General features: G+C 38.3%; 1 protein-coding gene across 3 annotated transcripts in view; it reads right to left on the bottom strand.

The window, feature by feature from the left end:
• The window catches only part of EEF1E1 (eukaryotic translation elongation factor 1 epsilon 1), a 17,336-nt gene extending 6,626 nt beyond the window's left edge, over positions 1 to 10,710 (bottom strand). The window contains exons 1-4 of one of the 3 annotated variants that reach the window (XM_085321651.1): positions 10,553 to 10,710; positions 8,028 to 8,228; positions 769 to 864; positions 7 to 507 (exon numbers count right to left, since the gene is read on the bottom strand). In XM_085321651.1, coding sequence (XP_085177777.1) covers positions 445 to 507; positions 769 to 864; positions 8,028 to 8,228; positions 10,553 to 10,660 — 468 coding nt within the window. In that variant the 5' untranslated portion in view covers positions 10,661 to 10,710 and the 3' untranslated portion in view covers positions 7 to 444. Of the gene's footprint in view, positions 1 to 6; positions 508 to 768; positions 865 to 8,027; positions 8,229 to 9,700; positions 9,881 to 10,552 lie in introns of those variants that run through there. The other 2 variants (XM_085321649.1, XM_085321650.1) reach the window with 2 other exon arrangements.
• Between the last annotated feature and the right edge of the window lie 6,884 nt (positions 10,711 to 17,594).

Below are 17,594 nucleotides of genomic sequence, written 5' to 3'. Positions count from 1 at the left end.
TGCCTTTGGTTTGTTTTGCTTCATTTTACCTGCTCTAGAGAAGGCCTGACTCGTTTACAGTTGCATGCTAGCTACCAAAATACCAACAACTTCTGTTTCTTTTCTTTTAAACTACCTTTTTGGTTCAAACTGAGGTGCAAYGCATTGTAAGTACTTCATAGTACACCCCGAGTTAAACATGAAGAATCTCAACATCTTCACCACTCAGTACAAACTTTATTTTTTTTCTAAGAACTGTGCCCCCATTTTATTTTCATACTCTATATTACCAGCTCTTATTATCAAATCTCTAAATGCAAACAGCCGTTTCAGAATGCCTGACACTTTTACATGCATTCATCATTCAGGAATTTAACTGCATCTCTCACAGCACCAGTAGCATTGCTCCAACATTAGTAATGTCCGAGACTTTTGCTTCTAACACATTCTTTCAGTTTCATTTATCTATTTTCTCCTGTAGTCTGTAAGCAGTAATGTTTCAGACTTGAACAAATAGAGTTCTGATAGCTAAAAAACACAAGGACAACTGTTAACCTTATGTTAMACTGCATACAGTAAACTAAAGCACTCTGAATACTACAGATAATAATAGACAGTCTCATAGCTAGCTATTAACACAAAAGTTAAAAAGGATAGGTTATAAGAATTTCAACTATAACTTGCTTTTAAGTGCTTGTTTTTTTTTTATTCTGCAGTTGTCATTGATCAATGTAGTACCTCAACAATTAGAATATCTGTAGGTACAGAAGTAGTACAAATACCACTTACCATGATGGGATGCAGTCCATAGTACATCAAAATATCTGCTAAGGTAAAACTGTTTCCTGCAAGGTATACTTTATCTTCAAGATACATGTGAAGATCCTAAAAAAGAAAAAGTCATTAAATGGGAGTCATAAGAAAAACATTAAGGCAGTTAAAAAAAATTGGGAACATCCTCTGAAGACTGTGCATGTGAGGTAAAGTGACAATTTTAATTTCTCTGAGCTCAGTAAAGGATGAAAAAAAAAAATCTCAGAAGAGCCAAGCTAATAACCTGAAGTACCATTCGTCTTTGAAATAGAATTTAATTGTTTAAATACTGAAATTGTGGATTTTTGACTAGCGTATATGATTCATACAAACACCCGTGTTGTATGTACACTATTTGGTATATGGTAAGCACAGCCTTAGGCACAGAAGGGAGTGAACTGCTCTTCCAGCAGCAGCTTATCTCGCATTCCAGAACTCCACATACACAACACAGCTGGTCAACAAAAAGGTTTCGAACCGCAAACATGAAAAATGCCGGAGAAACAAAGAGAGAACAASGTGGGAGCCAAAAGAAATGCATTTCAAGCTCAAGGCTTGAAACTTGATACSTATCAATTGGTATCACTCAACATCTGTTTTTATTAGCGTTGAAGTCACTGCTAGCAAATCTTAATAACGATACCATCGGTTCATTTTTTACACCAAGTCTACGTGAAAAGAGCATTGCTTCAGCATTAAAGAGCATTTCTCTGAAAGATTATAAATGAAAGATTTTAATATGAGCAGGCAATTCACTGAGTAAAGTTATATTATATACAGAATATTTCAAATCTGTAGTGCTGAAGGATCCTGTCTTTCTGCACTCTTTTTCATGTCACTTTATCYGTGATCCCTCTCTACAGGAAAACAGAGGGCTGACAGACTCATTGCTTTTAAGCTTCTCAGGTCTTAAAAAAAAAAATCCCTAAACAATCAACTGAAACACACACACAGGTAACACTTAGCTCTACCTCTTTAGCTGTCTATAAGCAGATTCCTCCTATTCTCCACATCTTACACATTCACGTACCTAACTGCTCTCCTGTCTCTCTCTAAAGCAGAAAATGCAAGAGCGAACAAAATATACTTTAGCCCCAATCCCACCATAAACAATCCAAGTCTATTACAGGGAAAGGGGTTAATCATTAGTTAACAAATAAAAGCTAGATTTAACCTCCAGTGTACTGCAGYTTTCTGTTCCATAATCTTAACACCTCAAATTGATGGAGATATCCTACAGTGCATACATGAAGTCCCAGCACGTTAATATTTTTATTAGACATCTGACCTTGCACTTGAATTTGGTAAATCTGACACCATTATACCACTTTACCATTTCTTTGATGACCTCTTCTTGACAGGTCTTCTACATGTTTATAATAGTTAAACATCCTGATGTCTGCTTTGATTTCTTTTATTAGAGCAAATCAGGGAGGATATTAAGCCCCGTGCAGTTAAAACTCTGTAAAGTCATCTGCCTCTGGCTATGTCACTCCCCCTCTCTCCCTTTAGACTGTTTATTAATTTGCTCATATTGCTTAGCTCTCAGATTACTTCAAATATCAAACTACAGCTCTGTAGAATTTCATTCAGACACAACACAAAGGCAAATGTGGGGTTAAAAAAAAAGCTTACACAAAAAGATCTATAGCTCAGTTTGTTAAAAAAGTTAATTTAAGGAAGTACAATCACCACAGTTATTTCACTTGTCAAAATTCTAAGTTAAAGTTGCATCATGTTTTGTTTTTACAAAACTTTAAGTAAACYAATTTTTATGTAGAAACACCAGTTYGCATAGTTATTCAGGACARGTTAATACTATTCAAAGAGCAAATTTGCTCTTTGAATACATTGCACACAGGCATATTTGTTAATTGTGCATACTCAAAGTATTCACCAGCAAAAAATATTCTAATAATTTAGAGAAAGTAAGCCACCACAGTGTGAACCATTATTTATTCTGGCTTACCAGAATAAATTAWTTTAGAAACAATACTTTTTTTTCTCTCTATGTGCAACAGGAGCATTTAGTTAATTTTCTCTAATAGGTTAGGAGTCCCATAAAAATGGTTACATTACTGCCCAACAGCAAACTGTCAGTTTCTGTGTTAAAGTTTCCAGAAGAAGCTTTAAGTGACCATGGTATGGAACTGAAGTAGTCCTCATGTCCTGAAGAGATTAATGGAAATATGAATACAAAACTGTATCAGAACTACTACTATTATCAGGGAAATTCAGTTCTATTAACTGCCATTCATGGTATTGTCTTTCATGTACTGAATGTCATTACTTTAACTGATTACATGCAGCTTCCAAGATTAACCAAATCAAAGCGCTGGAATGTATGCATGTAAATATATTAACTTATTCTTGCAATCTCAGGAATCTCTTCCTCAAATTTCAGGCAAATATGTGAGGTATAATGGCAGTTTTACTGTAATAATATACATTTAACAACTATAACAATTCCATTTTTATTCTTGGGTATGAAGAGGAAAAAGCAAGGGAAAGCTGAGAAGATGCTACATTCTCTATGAAGTGACTGATGGATTACTATTTGCTTTTTCTATGGAACTACTGTCCTATTTATGGCCCATATCTAAGCTGACAGCTCAGTACATCCCACCCACAGCACACTTCCGGCTGCCCCACACTGTTGCTTACCGTCTTTTGAGGATGTAGTCCAATTGCTTGTAAGCTAATTAATCCATTAGAATGACTGAATTCTCTTCCTATCACCACAAGCTGGGACAAGGCTAYTGCTACAGCTTAGACAAGTAAACATTGCTTCTTAAAACGACTCAACAGCTTGCAATGATCTAACCACATGCTAATTATGCTATGGACATTTTGTCTAAAAAAAGTCACTACGGTTGTTCTATACACATACTTTACAAACAAACCCACATTCTTTCAAGTCAGTAATATTCTCAAGGTCACATTTACACCCTAGGTGCCTTTACAGTGCACCATGCAGCGACAAATAGYAGACCATACTAAAATACTTAAGTCTCTCTGATAATACAGGATACAAGAACAGCAGAACTTCACTTCTAGGGCATGGACCTTTTTTTTCCTGCAACAATACTTTGAATTCGAATTCAAGACTTTGCTGCGTAACAGGCAAACTATGATCTAAACCTGGTCTGGAAGACTACAACGTTCAGCCTGCTGTTTTTTTTTTTTTTTTTTTTTTTTTAACCAAAGGACAGGGAGGAAAAATAATCAACAAGCATTGTTCAAATAATCAGAATGCAGTCTTCTGTACCTGTGAATGCACACTATCCCACTGCTGCTAGAGAAGGGAGAGAAGTGAACACTAGGCTAGGCAAGCCCATCAATGTGAGCAGACATCCCATTTGAAAGTCTGTTGATTAACAGTGTAGCAAAACTCTAGATTAATTATATAGATGTGGTACAGATTAGCTTGCTTCACAGGTATAGAAACAGTAGTTCTTCAAAAAAAAGCACCCTAAGCAGTAATAGAAGCTCTCGTTTAGATTTCTRATTTCCTGTTCTTTACAACTGCAATTGTGAAATGCAGTCAGAAATGTAAGAAAGAAAACAGTCAATTATTTCAATGAGACGTTTGAAGTAATACACGTTTTTTGTTCTAACTATCCTTCAGAGACCAGAATTTAGACTAGAACTCTCTACATTTCTTTGGAAACCTTTCAATGAATTCCAGCACAGAGTTATATTTTGAATAGAAGATATGATTATTTAGAATAAGCCTCTAAAGATTCTTTTGCCCCCTCACACCCCAGTCAAGCTCTGAATAGCTAAAACTGATGAAGCAGAGACGTTCAAATCCTCTAGATATAACTCATTAACATCTGTGTGGATATTTGGTGCCATGGATACTTAAAAGTCTTCTTCTTTAAAAAGGTTCTCAAATTTTCCCTAGAAACATAGCAACCCTATCATATATCAAGCGTAACAATTTTGTATTTTTTTTTCTTGCACAGCTTAGTTTCCTAATAAACAGAAGTCACACACTTAAATCAGAGGCAACAGAAAATACTGTCACATCTGGGGCAGGGGGTCAGACAGAACAAGTAACATAATGCATCAGAAATTAAGCAATCACATTACTGAAAAACCTCATTCTTACATGGGTGCTACAGAACAGTCTAGAGATACCGATCCTGCTATTTTGTCCATCATAAGAGCTCAAATCAAAACTTAGACAAAACTACAYTGTCTTTGGGGGGTTCTGAGCAATATTGTATTTGGCATGAATAAATACAAAAATCCTGACTGGGACAGACCACCTACTTYATGATTGTTATTAGGTCAAGCAATAGCTTCAGTCAACATGTCAGTAAGATCAATTTAAGAACATATTTTCTTAAAACTTTAGGAAAAGAAAGCCGTTCATGTTTAAACCAACAAACTGATTTGTTACTGAGGTTTTTCAAGACATCACCTCATTTAGGAGTTAAATAGAGGCAGCTTAGGGTTTACAGCAGAAGCAACTGAACTGTTTTTGGCACAGCTTATTACAAATTGTGGGTCTAGGCTGCAACTGTCCCAAGACTGCCACTGTGTATTCCAGACATCGTAAAACTACAGTCTCAGACTTGCCTCTCTCATTTTTTTCACTCCATACTCCCTTTTGGCATACTATGTTTTAATGGTAGACTGCCTCTTATTCTGATTAATCATAGTGGCAAGAGAACAAATTAAAAGAAATCTTAATTGCTATAGTATGAAATTATTAATGCTAGAACAACTCCACAGCAGTGCTGTGTCAAGATCAATTCTGGCTGTTCAATATCTGCTAAAGAAAAAAGAAGTAGAAAAATTTTAAGTTGTTAGTATTTTTTAGAATCGGTTTAAAGGTAGAGGTTCTCCGAGAAGTGACACTGAATGCTCCTAGTAAGAAAGTTTTCTTCTGTTTGAAAAGMCTTCATTTATCTATATATTCGTATTTCAGCACACTCTTTTCTAACTGCCAGTACTGTTAAGGCTAAAACCTGAAAAGAGAAATTAGCATCACCATTAAACCATCATATTTCTAAGTCTGGTTTTAATACCAAACACAGTTTTGCACCTATGCAGATGTGTGCTGACAAGGAAGGTATCATCACTTACATCAGTCAGAACAGATAGATTTTTGTTACAACAAGACAGAAAAGTTGCTTTTTGCATTTATATATATGAGGGTGAAAAAAGTAAGTAAAAGGCAGCTATTTATTCTTGTCTGGTCTCCTCATAGTTTGYAACAGCACAGAAGACTTTAGTTAGAAGCCAAGATAAGAGACTTGCATTTGTTACATATTAACCATAAAGGTGTTTTTATTAGTTTTTAAATAAATCACACTGAAACAAGTCCAGAAGATCTGTCCTCCAGAACAGGTATCTAGCTGACTTGGAACTCCATCAGCTAGAATAACTGAAAGGCAATGAAATTCTCTTTATTAAAGTAGAGTTGGGGTTCCTCTGGCTTTTGTTCATTTTTGTTATTTAGTCACAAGGCAAAACTTTGCAGYATATTCAGATTATGAATTTAGTAACAATCTAATAAATTATGAATTAATAATTTGCTAATGTGATGAACAGTTCTATATCATTGGACTCTTCTATAAAAATCAGAAAAATTTAGGTTGGAAGGAACCTCTGAAGGCCTCCTAAACAGAAGACCTTTGAAGCATACCTTACRCTGAAATTTACAGTCAGCATTTTATTAGTTGAATTTAAAAGATCTCTAAGAACRGAGATTATAAAGAATCTTGATGAGTATCTGTTSAGTAAGCACAACTCTAAAGGTTTAYAAAGCATTCACATCTAGAGAGTAAAACTAGCGATACTACAAACRAGAACAAATGTAAACACACACATGCTTAAGCATTTTAAGACATCTCATACATACAATGAAATCAAGATAGTTCCTATCATTTGAGATATAAGCAAGAGAAGTGGTTCTTCAGAGCTTGCCCAAAAAGGGCCTCTGTAACAGTGGTCAGGCATGTTGTTCCCTGTCTTCCAGATCAAGGAGGCTGTCAGCTTGAAAACGACAACCCATTACTAGTATGGCTTTTTTCCACTGGATTTTAAAATGCCAGACTTTCCTTCACTAAATTATATAAGATGTTAAATTTTCCTCTTTACTACTTCAGTAAGTCTTAAGGGCTTTCTGTAACAACTTAAGTTGACTCAGACTAGCCACACTGAGCAGAAGTCAGAAGACTTCTTAAGACTCTGCTAACCTCAGGCATAGCCAGCCTTGCTGAAAGCTTGCAGCTCACCAAGCTTTTCTAAACCTAAGCTAGTTAGTAGCATCAATAATTTTGCACTTTCTACATAAGAGTTTTTCAAAATTAAAAAAAAAAAGAAGAGAACAAACAAACAAGAAAACCCAACACTAGGAACTGACCAAAATCCACTCCTGTATTGTACCCATTTACAATAAAAAGCCCTTAGCACACGTAAAACAGCTTTTCTCTTCAAGCTAGGTTCCCACAAGGTTGCAAAAATACTAATTACCAGTCACAAGAAGTAAGAAAGAAAATAGGATAAWTTTTTCAATCTACTCCCTGCCATCTGGCTGCTCAAATAACTGGATGACCCTTGAGGTTTTCTTTTCTGCTTCCACCTGCTACTTTTGAAGAAAGATTGGGCATCAAACTACAAGATTATCACTTAATACAGTTGATTAAATTCTCCATATATATTAGTTCAATGGGAAGGACAATTTTACCCAAGTAGCTCTATGACTTCACCTTTTAGCATTTCACATACATTTCTGTCCAATAACTCACTTTGTAATCCATAATGAAGTGTCAAGTACTGGCTTATATTCCATATTTCCAAATCAAGAAGAGTGGCTCTTAAAGCTAGCAGAACACAGTTATCTTGAAATATAAGACAGGATAGTTTGTTTACAGCTGAGATTTTATAAAGATAGGAAAAAAACGGCATTTTTACAAGACTCATAGGAGACTAGAAAATAGCACATTCCAAAAAGTTTAAAGATTGTAATACTATAAAATACCTTGAACAGTTATAACAAGAGGGTAAGAGTTCAGCTTTGTATGGCCRAAGTTTTTGCTCAGATTGTCAATAAAAGTAAAACCTCAGCAAGCACTATAAAAGYCAGTACTTAAATACACAGTCAAGTCTTCAGCATCTTCTCAGTTTTATCAGTTGTTCATACATACACAAGCATCTTAATTACCTTGCCAYTCAATTTTGGACTGACTAGGCCCTGAAAGAGATTAAGTAATCCTTACCTTCAGAATTATTCTAGTATCTTCTTTACCAGAACATCCATCTACTCGAGTCACTCTGTATTCTAACCATTGCTGAACAACAGCTTTCTCTTCTGCAGTGCTTCCAAGTAGTTGTTCTTTCTTAGCCTGTTTAACTAAATGGGCAGCTATAGTAATTAATCCTATTAGGCCAGGGCCATTGTTTGTTTGAAGAACAGGGATCTAGAAGAGAGAGAAGAAAAAAAAAGTTTAACTATATAATTTAGCCGTTCTCATAGAGAATAGTTACTTCATAACCCATCCCCATCAAAATAATCTCTAAAAGAGACCAACATTTAGAAGTATTCATATTGAGGGTAGTAACATTAGAAGGAAAAAATTTTTTTTAATTAATTCTTTCAGGTGGTTTACTTTTACTTTTCACAGAAAAAAAAAGATACTTAACATATACATTTGAATGAACCAATTCACTTCTTGTTCAATACACCTTTAGCTCAATATAATCAAAGCTATACCAATATTAGCAAGAAATAGTACTGTTTGTTCTGACACTATTGGAAATCTTATTAACTGTTGATTTGTTTTAGAATTCAGGACTCTGACCTAAGGCTGTAAAGCCAGCAGCATCTAATCTCTCTGAACATATCAGAGTAGCCAGGACTTATTGAAATGCTTATTCACACTTTCTRATCTATTGCCAAATACTCAAGATAGAAGTAAAATCTTTTCATCTGCATCAGGCAAGGACARCATAACACACTTTTGTAAGACATTTTTCCTTATTATTTCACWGAGAAAAACCTCTGACTTTGTTAGACTTGAGATTCACAGTGACATTACTGTACGTTAAACTGATTTTCTCAAGACATTTAAATCATCCATATCTGCAAGAATACTCATTTAAAAAAAGCATGTTTAATTCAGATGCAATATTTCAGRATATCAAAGAAATCCACTGCTCATACAAAAAACAACTGATTAAATTTTGAAGTGACGTCACTTGCATTAATGTCCAAAATTCCATGCATCAAATACATGTTTAAGTTTCTTCATAAAAGATTACTTATAAAACRTCTGTGAAACTGGACAGTGCACCAAAACAAGTCTGACTTCATAATATACTGATGAGGACCACGCTGTAAGTACTGCTTAAAACACAAAACCATCAGAATTGAGAAAAACCACAAGAAATCGGCCAAATATATCACAGACTTGGCATATAGTGGGGTATAAACAAACAACTACTCGTAAATGTGTTGGTTTGCCTTAAGAAGCAACTTTAGAAGTGAGATRCAATAATTACACAAATACTAGCAACCTTTCAGGGTATGAAAGAAAAGTMAGTCACCAGAGACAGAACTAAAATGAATGACTTAATATGCTGCAGTAGACTAAAAGCATAGTTATTTATCATAYCAATTGATAGACCTGTTCCCCCCCCCTTTTTAAAATGTAACCATGCAGAAGCACTTGTCTACATTCAAAGTTAATTAATATAAGATGTAGGCTGAAAGTACAATATCTGCTTTGCAGTTCTACTCTAAAATCAAAGTCATTGACAAACAACTTTTCCACTGAGCATAATCAGATGGACAGAAAAATATAGTGACTTGATTTTTTTCTAGAGTTATGCTTTACAGTCATAGCATTAAAATAGCATTTGGATTGTTAAATACTTAAAAAAGGTCACTTACTTGCATCCAAAGAATGTATATATTGATATTCAGGCCTCTAGTCATAAACAGTAAATAATGTGAAGAAATRGAAAACATACAAATGAATATGCCCAGTGCAGAACTACAGCTTCTCTATTGTCTGTTTCAGAAAGAACCACTTAAAGGCTTCTACACATTTGTGATATCCTCAGTTTTGCATTAGTTTTTTTTTTTTTTGTTGTTTTTTTTTCCCGTGCCTCAATTGCCAGGAAACAATGCCAAGACATATATGTGAAGAAGGCAGAGTATCCTGAGATCAGGAGTTCTTTACTAGAGATGCAGCTTTACTACTTTACTATCAGAAATACATCTTTTTAGAATGATGCGMCTACAACACAAATACCAAAATAACTCAGGAAAATAAAAAAGAGAAAGCACCGGGAAAACACGTATGTTTTATCTCGACACCCGCACAGTGAGCCAGGATAATCTTTAGTTGCACAAGCAGAGGGAACAGGCTTCCAGGATCAGCAAGCGGAGAGCGAGGTCCTCCAGCCGCAGTCAGCGGAAGGAAAAGAGGAGAAGGGGCGCAGAAGAGATGAAAGAGCAAATCCCCATCGAGAAGAGGCCGCTCAAGGAGAAGCGCTGCCGGTGCCGCCCTGGCGGACGCGCAGCTCAGGCGGACGCGCCGCGGCGGGAAGGGGGCGTCCCCCCTCACACACACACACTRCACGCGGATGGGGGGAGCGAGCGTCGCGCGGGGAACGCGGAAGGGACAGGCCGGGGCAAGGTGGGGAGGAGGAAGCGGCGAGGTAAAGAGCCGCTGGGGAAGAAGGCTGGTGGCCACGCGCACGCCGCTRCCCGCTCCCGGCCCCTCCTCGCTCCCTTCACCTTCCGCTCCCCCTGGACGCCGTACTTGTTCCCTTCCTGCAGGCCCAGCGACCTCTCCAACAGCGCCAGCTCCTCTGCCCCCAGCCCGGGCTGCGCCGCAGCGGCCATCTCCGCAACGGCCCACCTGGGAAAGGAAAGGGGATCCAGCACCCCGCAACAACCGCCAGCCCGATTGGAAGGCAGCTCTGCCACGCCTCCGAAAGAACCTTCACTGCTATTGGCCTGAAGGATCCGGCCGTCCAATCAGCCCGCCGCCAATCCTGGCGCAGTGGACGCATGCGCTGATTCACGCTGGGCTATGAGACCAGGAGGGCGACGAAATGCCTCGAGTCGCTAAGGCGCGTGCGCCAGAGAGGCCCGCGCGCGGCAGCCCCCGCCCTCACCCCCGCTTACCGGACTGCGCATGGGCGCGCGAAGCGCGGGGGCGGGGCGYGGGCTGAGCCACGCCCCTGGGCTGCGACGTGCTCGGGGGGCGGTGCCGCCGCCATGAGGGGCGCGGGGAGCCGTTGGGCGGCGGCGGCGGCGGGCGGTTGGGCCGCGCGTGTGGTCCGTCGTTGTCGTAGCCGGTTCCGTGGTTCAGTGGCTCTCCTTTAATAAAGCTGGGGCGCGCTTCCTCGTGGTACAAACAGTGTGTGTGGGGAACGTCCTGAGAGTGACTGGAGAGAGCGGTTCTCTGCCTCCAGGCGGGCTCCTTGGCACGCAGCACCGTATGTGAGATTTGAAATGGCGCATCTTCGTACAAGGCACCGTTTAGACCTGTACCTTGTTTCAGGAAGAAGTTTTAACAGTGGCCACAGAGTCTTCTTTTGAGCAGGGAGCAATTCTGAAATCAAGACTATATTTTTCAGCTTTCACAGAAATCTGTCATGCCTTTTATACTAAAATCTGCAAAGTGCTTCATTAGAAAAAAAAAAAAATAAAAAAGGTGGTCCTGAAAATGACACTGTTCCTTGCAAACTTGGTTTAATTCTCCAGTTCCTTTCCTGTAGCAATACTTTTGAGATGCCGGTGTTCCTATTGTGTTTCAGTGTGATCTCAGTGAACGCTTGATTACACCCAAAGTTGTACAGGATGCCTTAATTTTCAGTGGGTAAAGTGATTTAAATATTTTTCCATTTTTTGGAGGCTAGTTGATTGAGATTCTTGAAATCCATAAAAGTGAAAAGATTYCACTTTCAGTAATCTGACAAATCATCTATCAGTAAATCCGCAGCTATGTTTACATGTTATTTTGCATAATTCTAATTTTTAAATGCCTTGATGCCTAGAAGGTAGACATTATATCAATTTGAAATACTAGGATTGAAATATGTATCAGTAACAATAAAAGGAAGCTTCCAGTTTCAGTCAAAGCAAAGATAATGTAATAGAAATTTTTTTGGCTTTCCTTGCAAATCGAAGTTTTTAAGTCCTTAGAAGAGGGGACTTTATTACTTGAAGTAGATAAACTGCTTGCGTTTTTATAGCAGTTTCCTGTTGGTTATACTGTTCAGCAGTGTGTGTTCGTCCCCCTTATTTTTTTTCTATGCACAGTTCACTTGTCATTCCATTAGGTGGAGCTTTGTGATTAAGACTGAAAGAAACTTGCTTCAAAGTGCAAAATAATTCACCATAGCGTGGGTGGGGGAGGAGGAGAAAGAACTATACTTTGCTTAGCGGTATCAGTGTCCTGTGTGTGAGCTTGATACACAAAAATCTGCATCCAGACCCCCCCACACACAATGAAAATAACTTGAAAATTTGTTTCTGTCAAATGGAACACTGCTCTAATCTGCTGTTATCATAGTCAAGTCTTAAATCTAAAATACCTTAGGTTATAAATTAAATGTCAAATATAATTAATTTGGCACTTGAAACATGATGTGGGTGACTGTCCTTTAGAGAAAGTATGACAGCTTTATGTATGTCACATTGGTATCTGTTAAAACGAGCTTTACATGCCAGACAATCCTAGTGTGAATCATATTGCTGTTAGCTGTACCAAATTTTGTCAATGTAGTAAGTCTCTGAATAGTCCTCCTCCTAATTGTCTGAAGCTATTGCAAGACAATATAAATCAACTATCATCTGCCTCATCTGTGCAAAATACTGGTCTTATCATACATCAAATAAGCAATTTATTTCTTATCCCTTCTAGAGAAGATATGGTAGAATATTTGCGTATAAATCCATGTTTTATGAAGTGGGGAATGTTCTCCTCCCTGTGCCTTGGACCCACTGCAGTTGCAGTTGGAATAAAGTTTTCCTTCCACCTTAAATTCAGTGCATATCAGTGGGTTCAGCTCCTTCTCCAGTCCGTTGCCCAGCACATGGAGATACCCTTTTGCACACCCTTTTTCTCTTGTCCCAAACCAGTAGCAAAGAATTCTTTCTTCACTTTTTGCATTTTCTGTTCCTACTTTGCAGGGTGGAACTACACTAGTCTTAATGCTTATATGTTCACATGTACCCATGGGAAAGTGGACAAGTCAGGTTTGCCCAACAGATGCTTTTATACAGTTGTTGAAATAAAAAGTACCAATAAACCACATTGTTTCCCACTAATAAGACCAGTTGGACTTTCTTAATCCAAATATCATAAAAATTCCCCAAGCAAAGATTTAATAGCAGAGTGCTGCACAAGGCTTCATTGCCATAGTTTTACTATTAATTTTTAAATACATGTAACTAGCTGGCTAAATGTCTGTGACTGCTATCCTGCATACTGCCTAATCTACAGACTATATGGGCATTGGCAGTTGCAGAGCTATTCTTTTAGCTTAAGTGCAGAAAAGAGACAGATGAAATTTGATTTTTTAAAGTTCCGTTGGAAAATCAAACATATAAAAAGAATGATTCCTCTGACAGCCATCTCTCCTCTCCTTCGGGTTCTCTTTTTCTCAGCCCTGTGCTGTACAGCAGAAGCTTGAGCCCCAAATCCATGTTAAAAATTTGCCATTGTTGTATGTTTCAGATAGAAGAAAATCAACAGTAGTATTTAAGCCTAAGAAGCACAATACCCTTGTATTTTTGTCTCATTTCTGCCAGGTTAGACAAATAAAAAGACTTCTAGTTAGAAGCCTTCTTGCAAGCAATGATTCAGAAATGCTACTGTTCTAGCAGCCAGCAGCTGATTTTAGCCAAGTGTATATTGGAGAAAACAAAGAAGAGAAAGTTACTGTGATAGTATGGCTGTGAGAGTGCACCACCAAAAGCAGAACAAGGGAGCTCTGTCATATTCCTGAGAAGTCTAATTTCACACGTGTCTTAATTTTGCAATATTCACTGAAACTGGAGTGAAAACAGGATTCATCACTGACCCGTAACAGAAGTAACTTAATTTTTTTGTCTTCCGGTGGCACTGTTTCACAGAAGATGGCTGGAGGTCATGGTGGTGCTCAGGCAGCGTAAAGTACTATAGTGTTTAAGGTCATCGCCTTAGCTGCAGAGCAGTGTCAGATCCAGAGACAGAGCAGCTGCATTGCTGCAGTGCTGCGTAAAAGCTAATTAGCCCAGGTATGATGCAATTAGTTCCATACCAATGTGCCTGTTTTTCTGTGTTCACAGAGTTGACTCAGTTGTTTACAGCATAGAGATCCCTGAACTTTGTTTTAAATGTGTCTGTATTCGGATCTCAAAAGCACTGTGACTTGGTTCTGAGTGTAAACAACTGTTGAATATGGGTGTGAGTTTGAAGTTGATAATGCCAAAATCATTTTTATTGTTTTCCATGGATTTGGAAACAAATCAGCTGAGAGAGAGAGAATAAAATTTCTCCTTATTGTTCTTATAAAGCATTTTTGTCAGAAAACCCAGGTAACTTTATTGTTCAATAAGAAAAGAGTCAACAGTTAAATGTCACATATTTACTTTCCTTAAGATGAGAAAACCTGAACCTATGTGGAAAATCCACTGTGAGATCTGGAGAGGTATATTCTACTATCAGTTCAGGCCGTGTTAAGTAAAATTTACTATCATTTACTACCCAGCTGTCTTCTAAAATACAGGATTTCATTAAAGAAAAACAATTGTGAAATTGATGGGTATAGAGAAATGATGAATTATGGAAAATTGCTGATTCTTTGGCACAGAATGGAACAAATTGATGTGTGATACACTAATTTGAAAACTAGCTTTATAGGTAGCAGAGGATGATAGATCTGTGCAATGTTTGTGCATATCTAGTACAAAGAGTTCTGTCCCATAATTAAGGCTCCTGCTTGTGATCGTGATACATATAAAAAAGTAAAGGATCTATACCAGCAAAACATTGGCAATAAATTTCGGTTTAAGTAAAATCCAACCATTTCAATTAAGTATGAAAGAAATTTGTGTATTTTTGCAAATAAAACTTCAAGTATGTGTATATATTTTTAATTTAACATTATAAATATAAGTTCCAACAGTTCTCTGGAACTTACTTTACATCTTAGGAATAACTGAGGTGATCTGATTTGACTATACTCTTGCTACATCATGAGAAACTGCTTGATACAGAAACCTCTGATTTTTGTGGACAGACTTGYTCACTTAAATTTGGATGCCTCTGCTAGAAAGCTAAACAGAAGAAACATAAATAGATGACTGATTTTAAAAGTAGTATACCTAGAACACAAGTCTTATGTAGTTTATCGTGCGTAAATGTGGTACATTTGGTTCTGGAAAATATAACCCATTTGTTCTTTTACAGCTAAGTAAGTGCTGGGTTTTGTCTTCTGTGTTTTCAAAACCAAACATGATTATCTTAAGTGAATCACTGCTGGCAACTGTTCTTTGGGGTATGCCCTATTTACATAACGCAGCGTCCTGTGATGAAAACACTCAGCTATTCTCAGCACACATTACCAGTAATGTGCCATGTTAGTTCAGATTAATACTGCTCTTTGTTCTCAACTATAGCTATGTTGAGCTGGAAATACGTCGTGAACACACACTAGATGGCAGGCAGGTCAGGTGTCTGAAAACAAGGCTTGCCAATTCATCACACAGCCTTCTCTCCTGCTTCCAAAAGATCAATTGGTCTTCCTCAGGCCTACACAAAAGCGCATTTGGATCACTGTCCTGGATGTGAGTATGCAGTCAACAGACTAGAAGATGATCTAGCCCTCTGCCCACAAGATGCTAGGCTGTGTTGTTTCCGACAGATTTGCTTTTGCCTTTTAGCCGACAAGGAAAAGATGCCCGATTGGTAACAGCTCGATCAGTAGCAGCTGTTGTTGAGAATAAGGCTTGTGTTAGAGAAGTGAATGTGTTAAAGAAGCGCTGTCAGCACCTGAGGCAGGCTCTGATGGCTTGTCTTCAGCAGTAGACTCCTGTATTTGCCCTGCAGGAGATGATGGCAGCTTGTCGCAAAATTTTTGTAGCAGAACATCTTTCCAATGCTCTGTGTTTGCCCCAGGATGAAAAATGCCCTCAATGTTGCCCTTAAAGTGGAGATCTAGTTGCAGTGCCAACATGCACAGCCTTGAATACATCAGTGCTTGTTGTAGGATTCCTTGGGAGTTACAGTGACACAGGGTCAAATTCAGCCCTCATGTAAACTGGTGTGATGCCCGCCTGACCCAAAACTCTTGTCAGTGAAACAGAACGGCTGTCAGCTTTCACCTCTCTTGATGTCCTTGAGGAAAGGATGGATTTTGAAAGGAGATGTCACATCACTATCAGACTATGCTAATGTCATAGGTGAGTCTCAAAGGGCTCTAAGAGTAAACGACATTTGTAAAACAGTCTTCCAATAATTTTTTCCTTCAGCAATATTACTAGGAATACTGTGAATGGCCATCTATTGCTTCCACCCCCCAACAAAAAGTATTTCAGYGTTGAGTTGCAATCAGATGGATTTAGGATTACTGCTGTGGTATGCAAATTCTTGAATTGGTGCACCTCCTCTGACTTTTATAAATTATTTTCCATATTTTCAGGATACAACTACTCTACAATAAGACATATGTTAATACAGTTATTGGCACAAATAAAACAAGTCCATACTGAGATTTTTAGGGAGTTTTCCTTATCTGTTGCAGGATTGGTGCACCTCCACAGAAGGAAGATAGTTTGTGTTGCCAGTTCATCTGCACCTACTCAGCACATCTCTAGACAGCAAATGGTGGGAAAACTGCTAGAGTCCTGTCTTCAGAGGATACTGCTACTGCTTGTGGAACCATATCACTAGAGAATTATGGAGAAATGAACACTTGTATACCTTTTGTTGCCTTATTCACTGAGTCAGACAGAAAAAGTAGCTGGGAACCATGAAAAGGGGAAAATCTCACTTTGAACCAACACACATATTTAGAAAGCGGGCAATTTAAACTTCAAATTCAACTTCTAAGTGCCTCTGACTAGAATGCGCTTTTGCCTTCCAGACTGATTCATACTGAGGGGTGTTAAAACCACATCTGGATGCTGTACTACTGTTACACTGCACACAACTTTGAACAACTACTTGACAATCCAGCAAGTCTCCCACCTCCTAGTTATTTGTTCTGTCAGTTTGCACTAACTGCACAGTTATGCGTAGTTGTTCCGAGAAGCACCTTGTTTTGGAGGCATATCTCATGAAGCAGCATCCGTGAAGGCTCCTCAGGGCAGGTATTGCTCATGTTGCTGTGAATCAGGTGTGTTACAGTTATTAATTGTTGTTATGAAATATTTCTGCTTCTCCCTTTATGCTTCTCTCCCAGATGAAGAGGCTTTTTGACCTTATGTATTGCATGTTCTGGAGTTTAGAGAACCCATTAGTTAAATCACTAACAAAAAAGAGTAATCAGACATCAGTCATTGCTAATCTAAGCATCTGACACTTTCTAGAGTATCTGTACATTTTTTCTAATATGACAGAAATGATCAAATATTGCACACCAGCAATTTTTAATTTTGATCCCTGTATGCCAATGAGGAACCACTCAATCAAACTAGGTGATGTTGCAGAACGGAAAAATGATAAAAAAGTAATACAGACCTGAGACTGTAAATAAGCAGGTGTATCTATATCGACGTGAACACTGGGAGGTGAAGAAGGGAAAAGTGCAGAGGCCCCTTCACTGTGAGGCAACCAACCTTG

The sequence above is a fragment of the Rhea americana genome, unplaced genomic scaffold (assembly GCF_003343005.1).
Source record: "Rhea americana isolate MKP2758 unplaced genomic scaffold, rheAme1 scaffold_70, whole genome shotgun sequence".
NCBI lineage: Eukaryota > Metazoa > Chordata > Aves > Rheiformes > Rheidae > Rhea > Rhea americana.
Note: the sequence above shows the minus strand (reverse complement) of the source record. Positions and strands in the feature narration are given on the sequence as shown.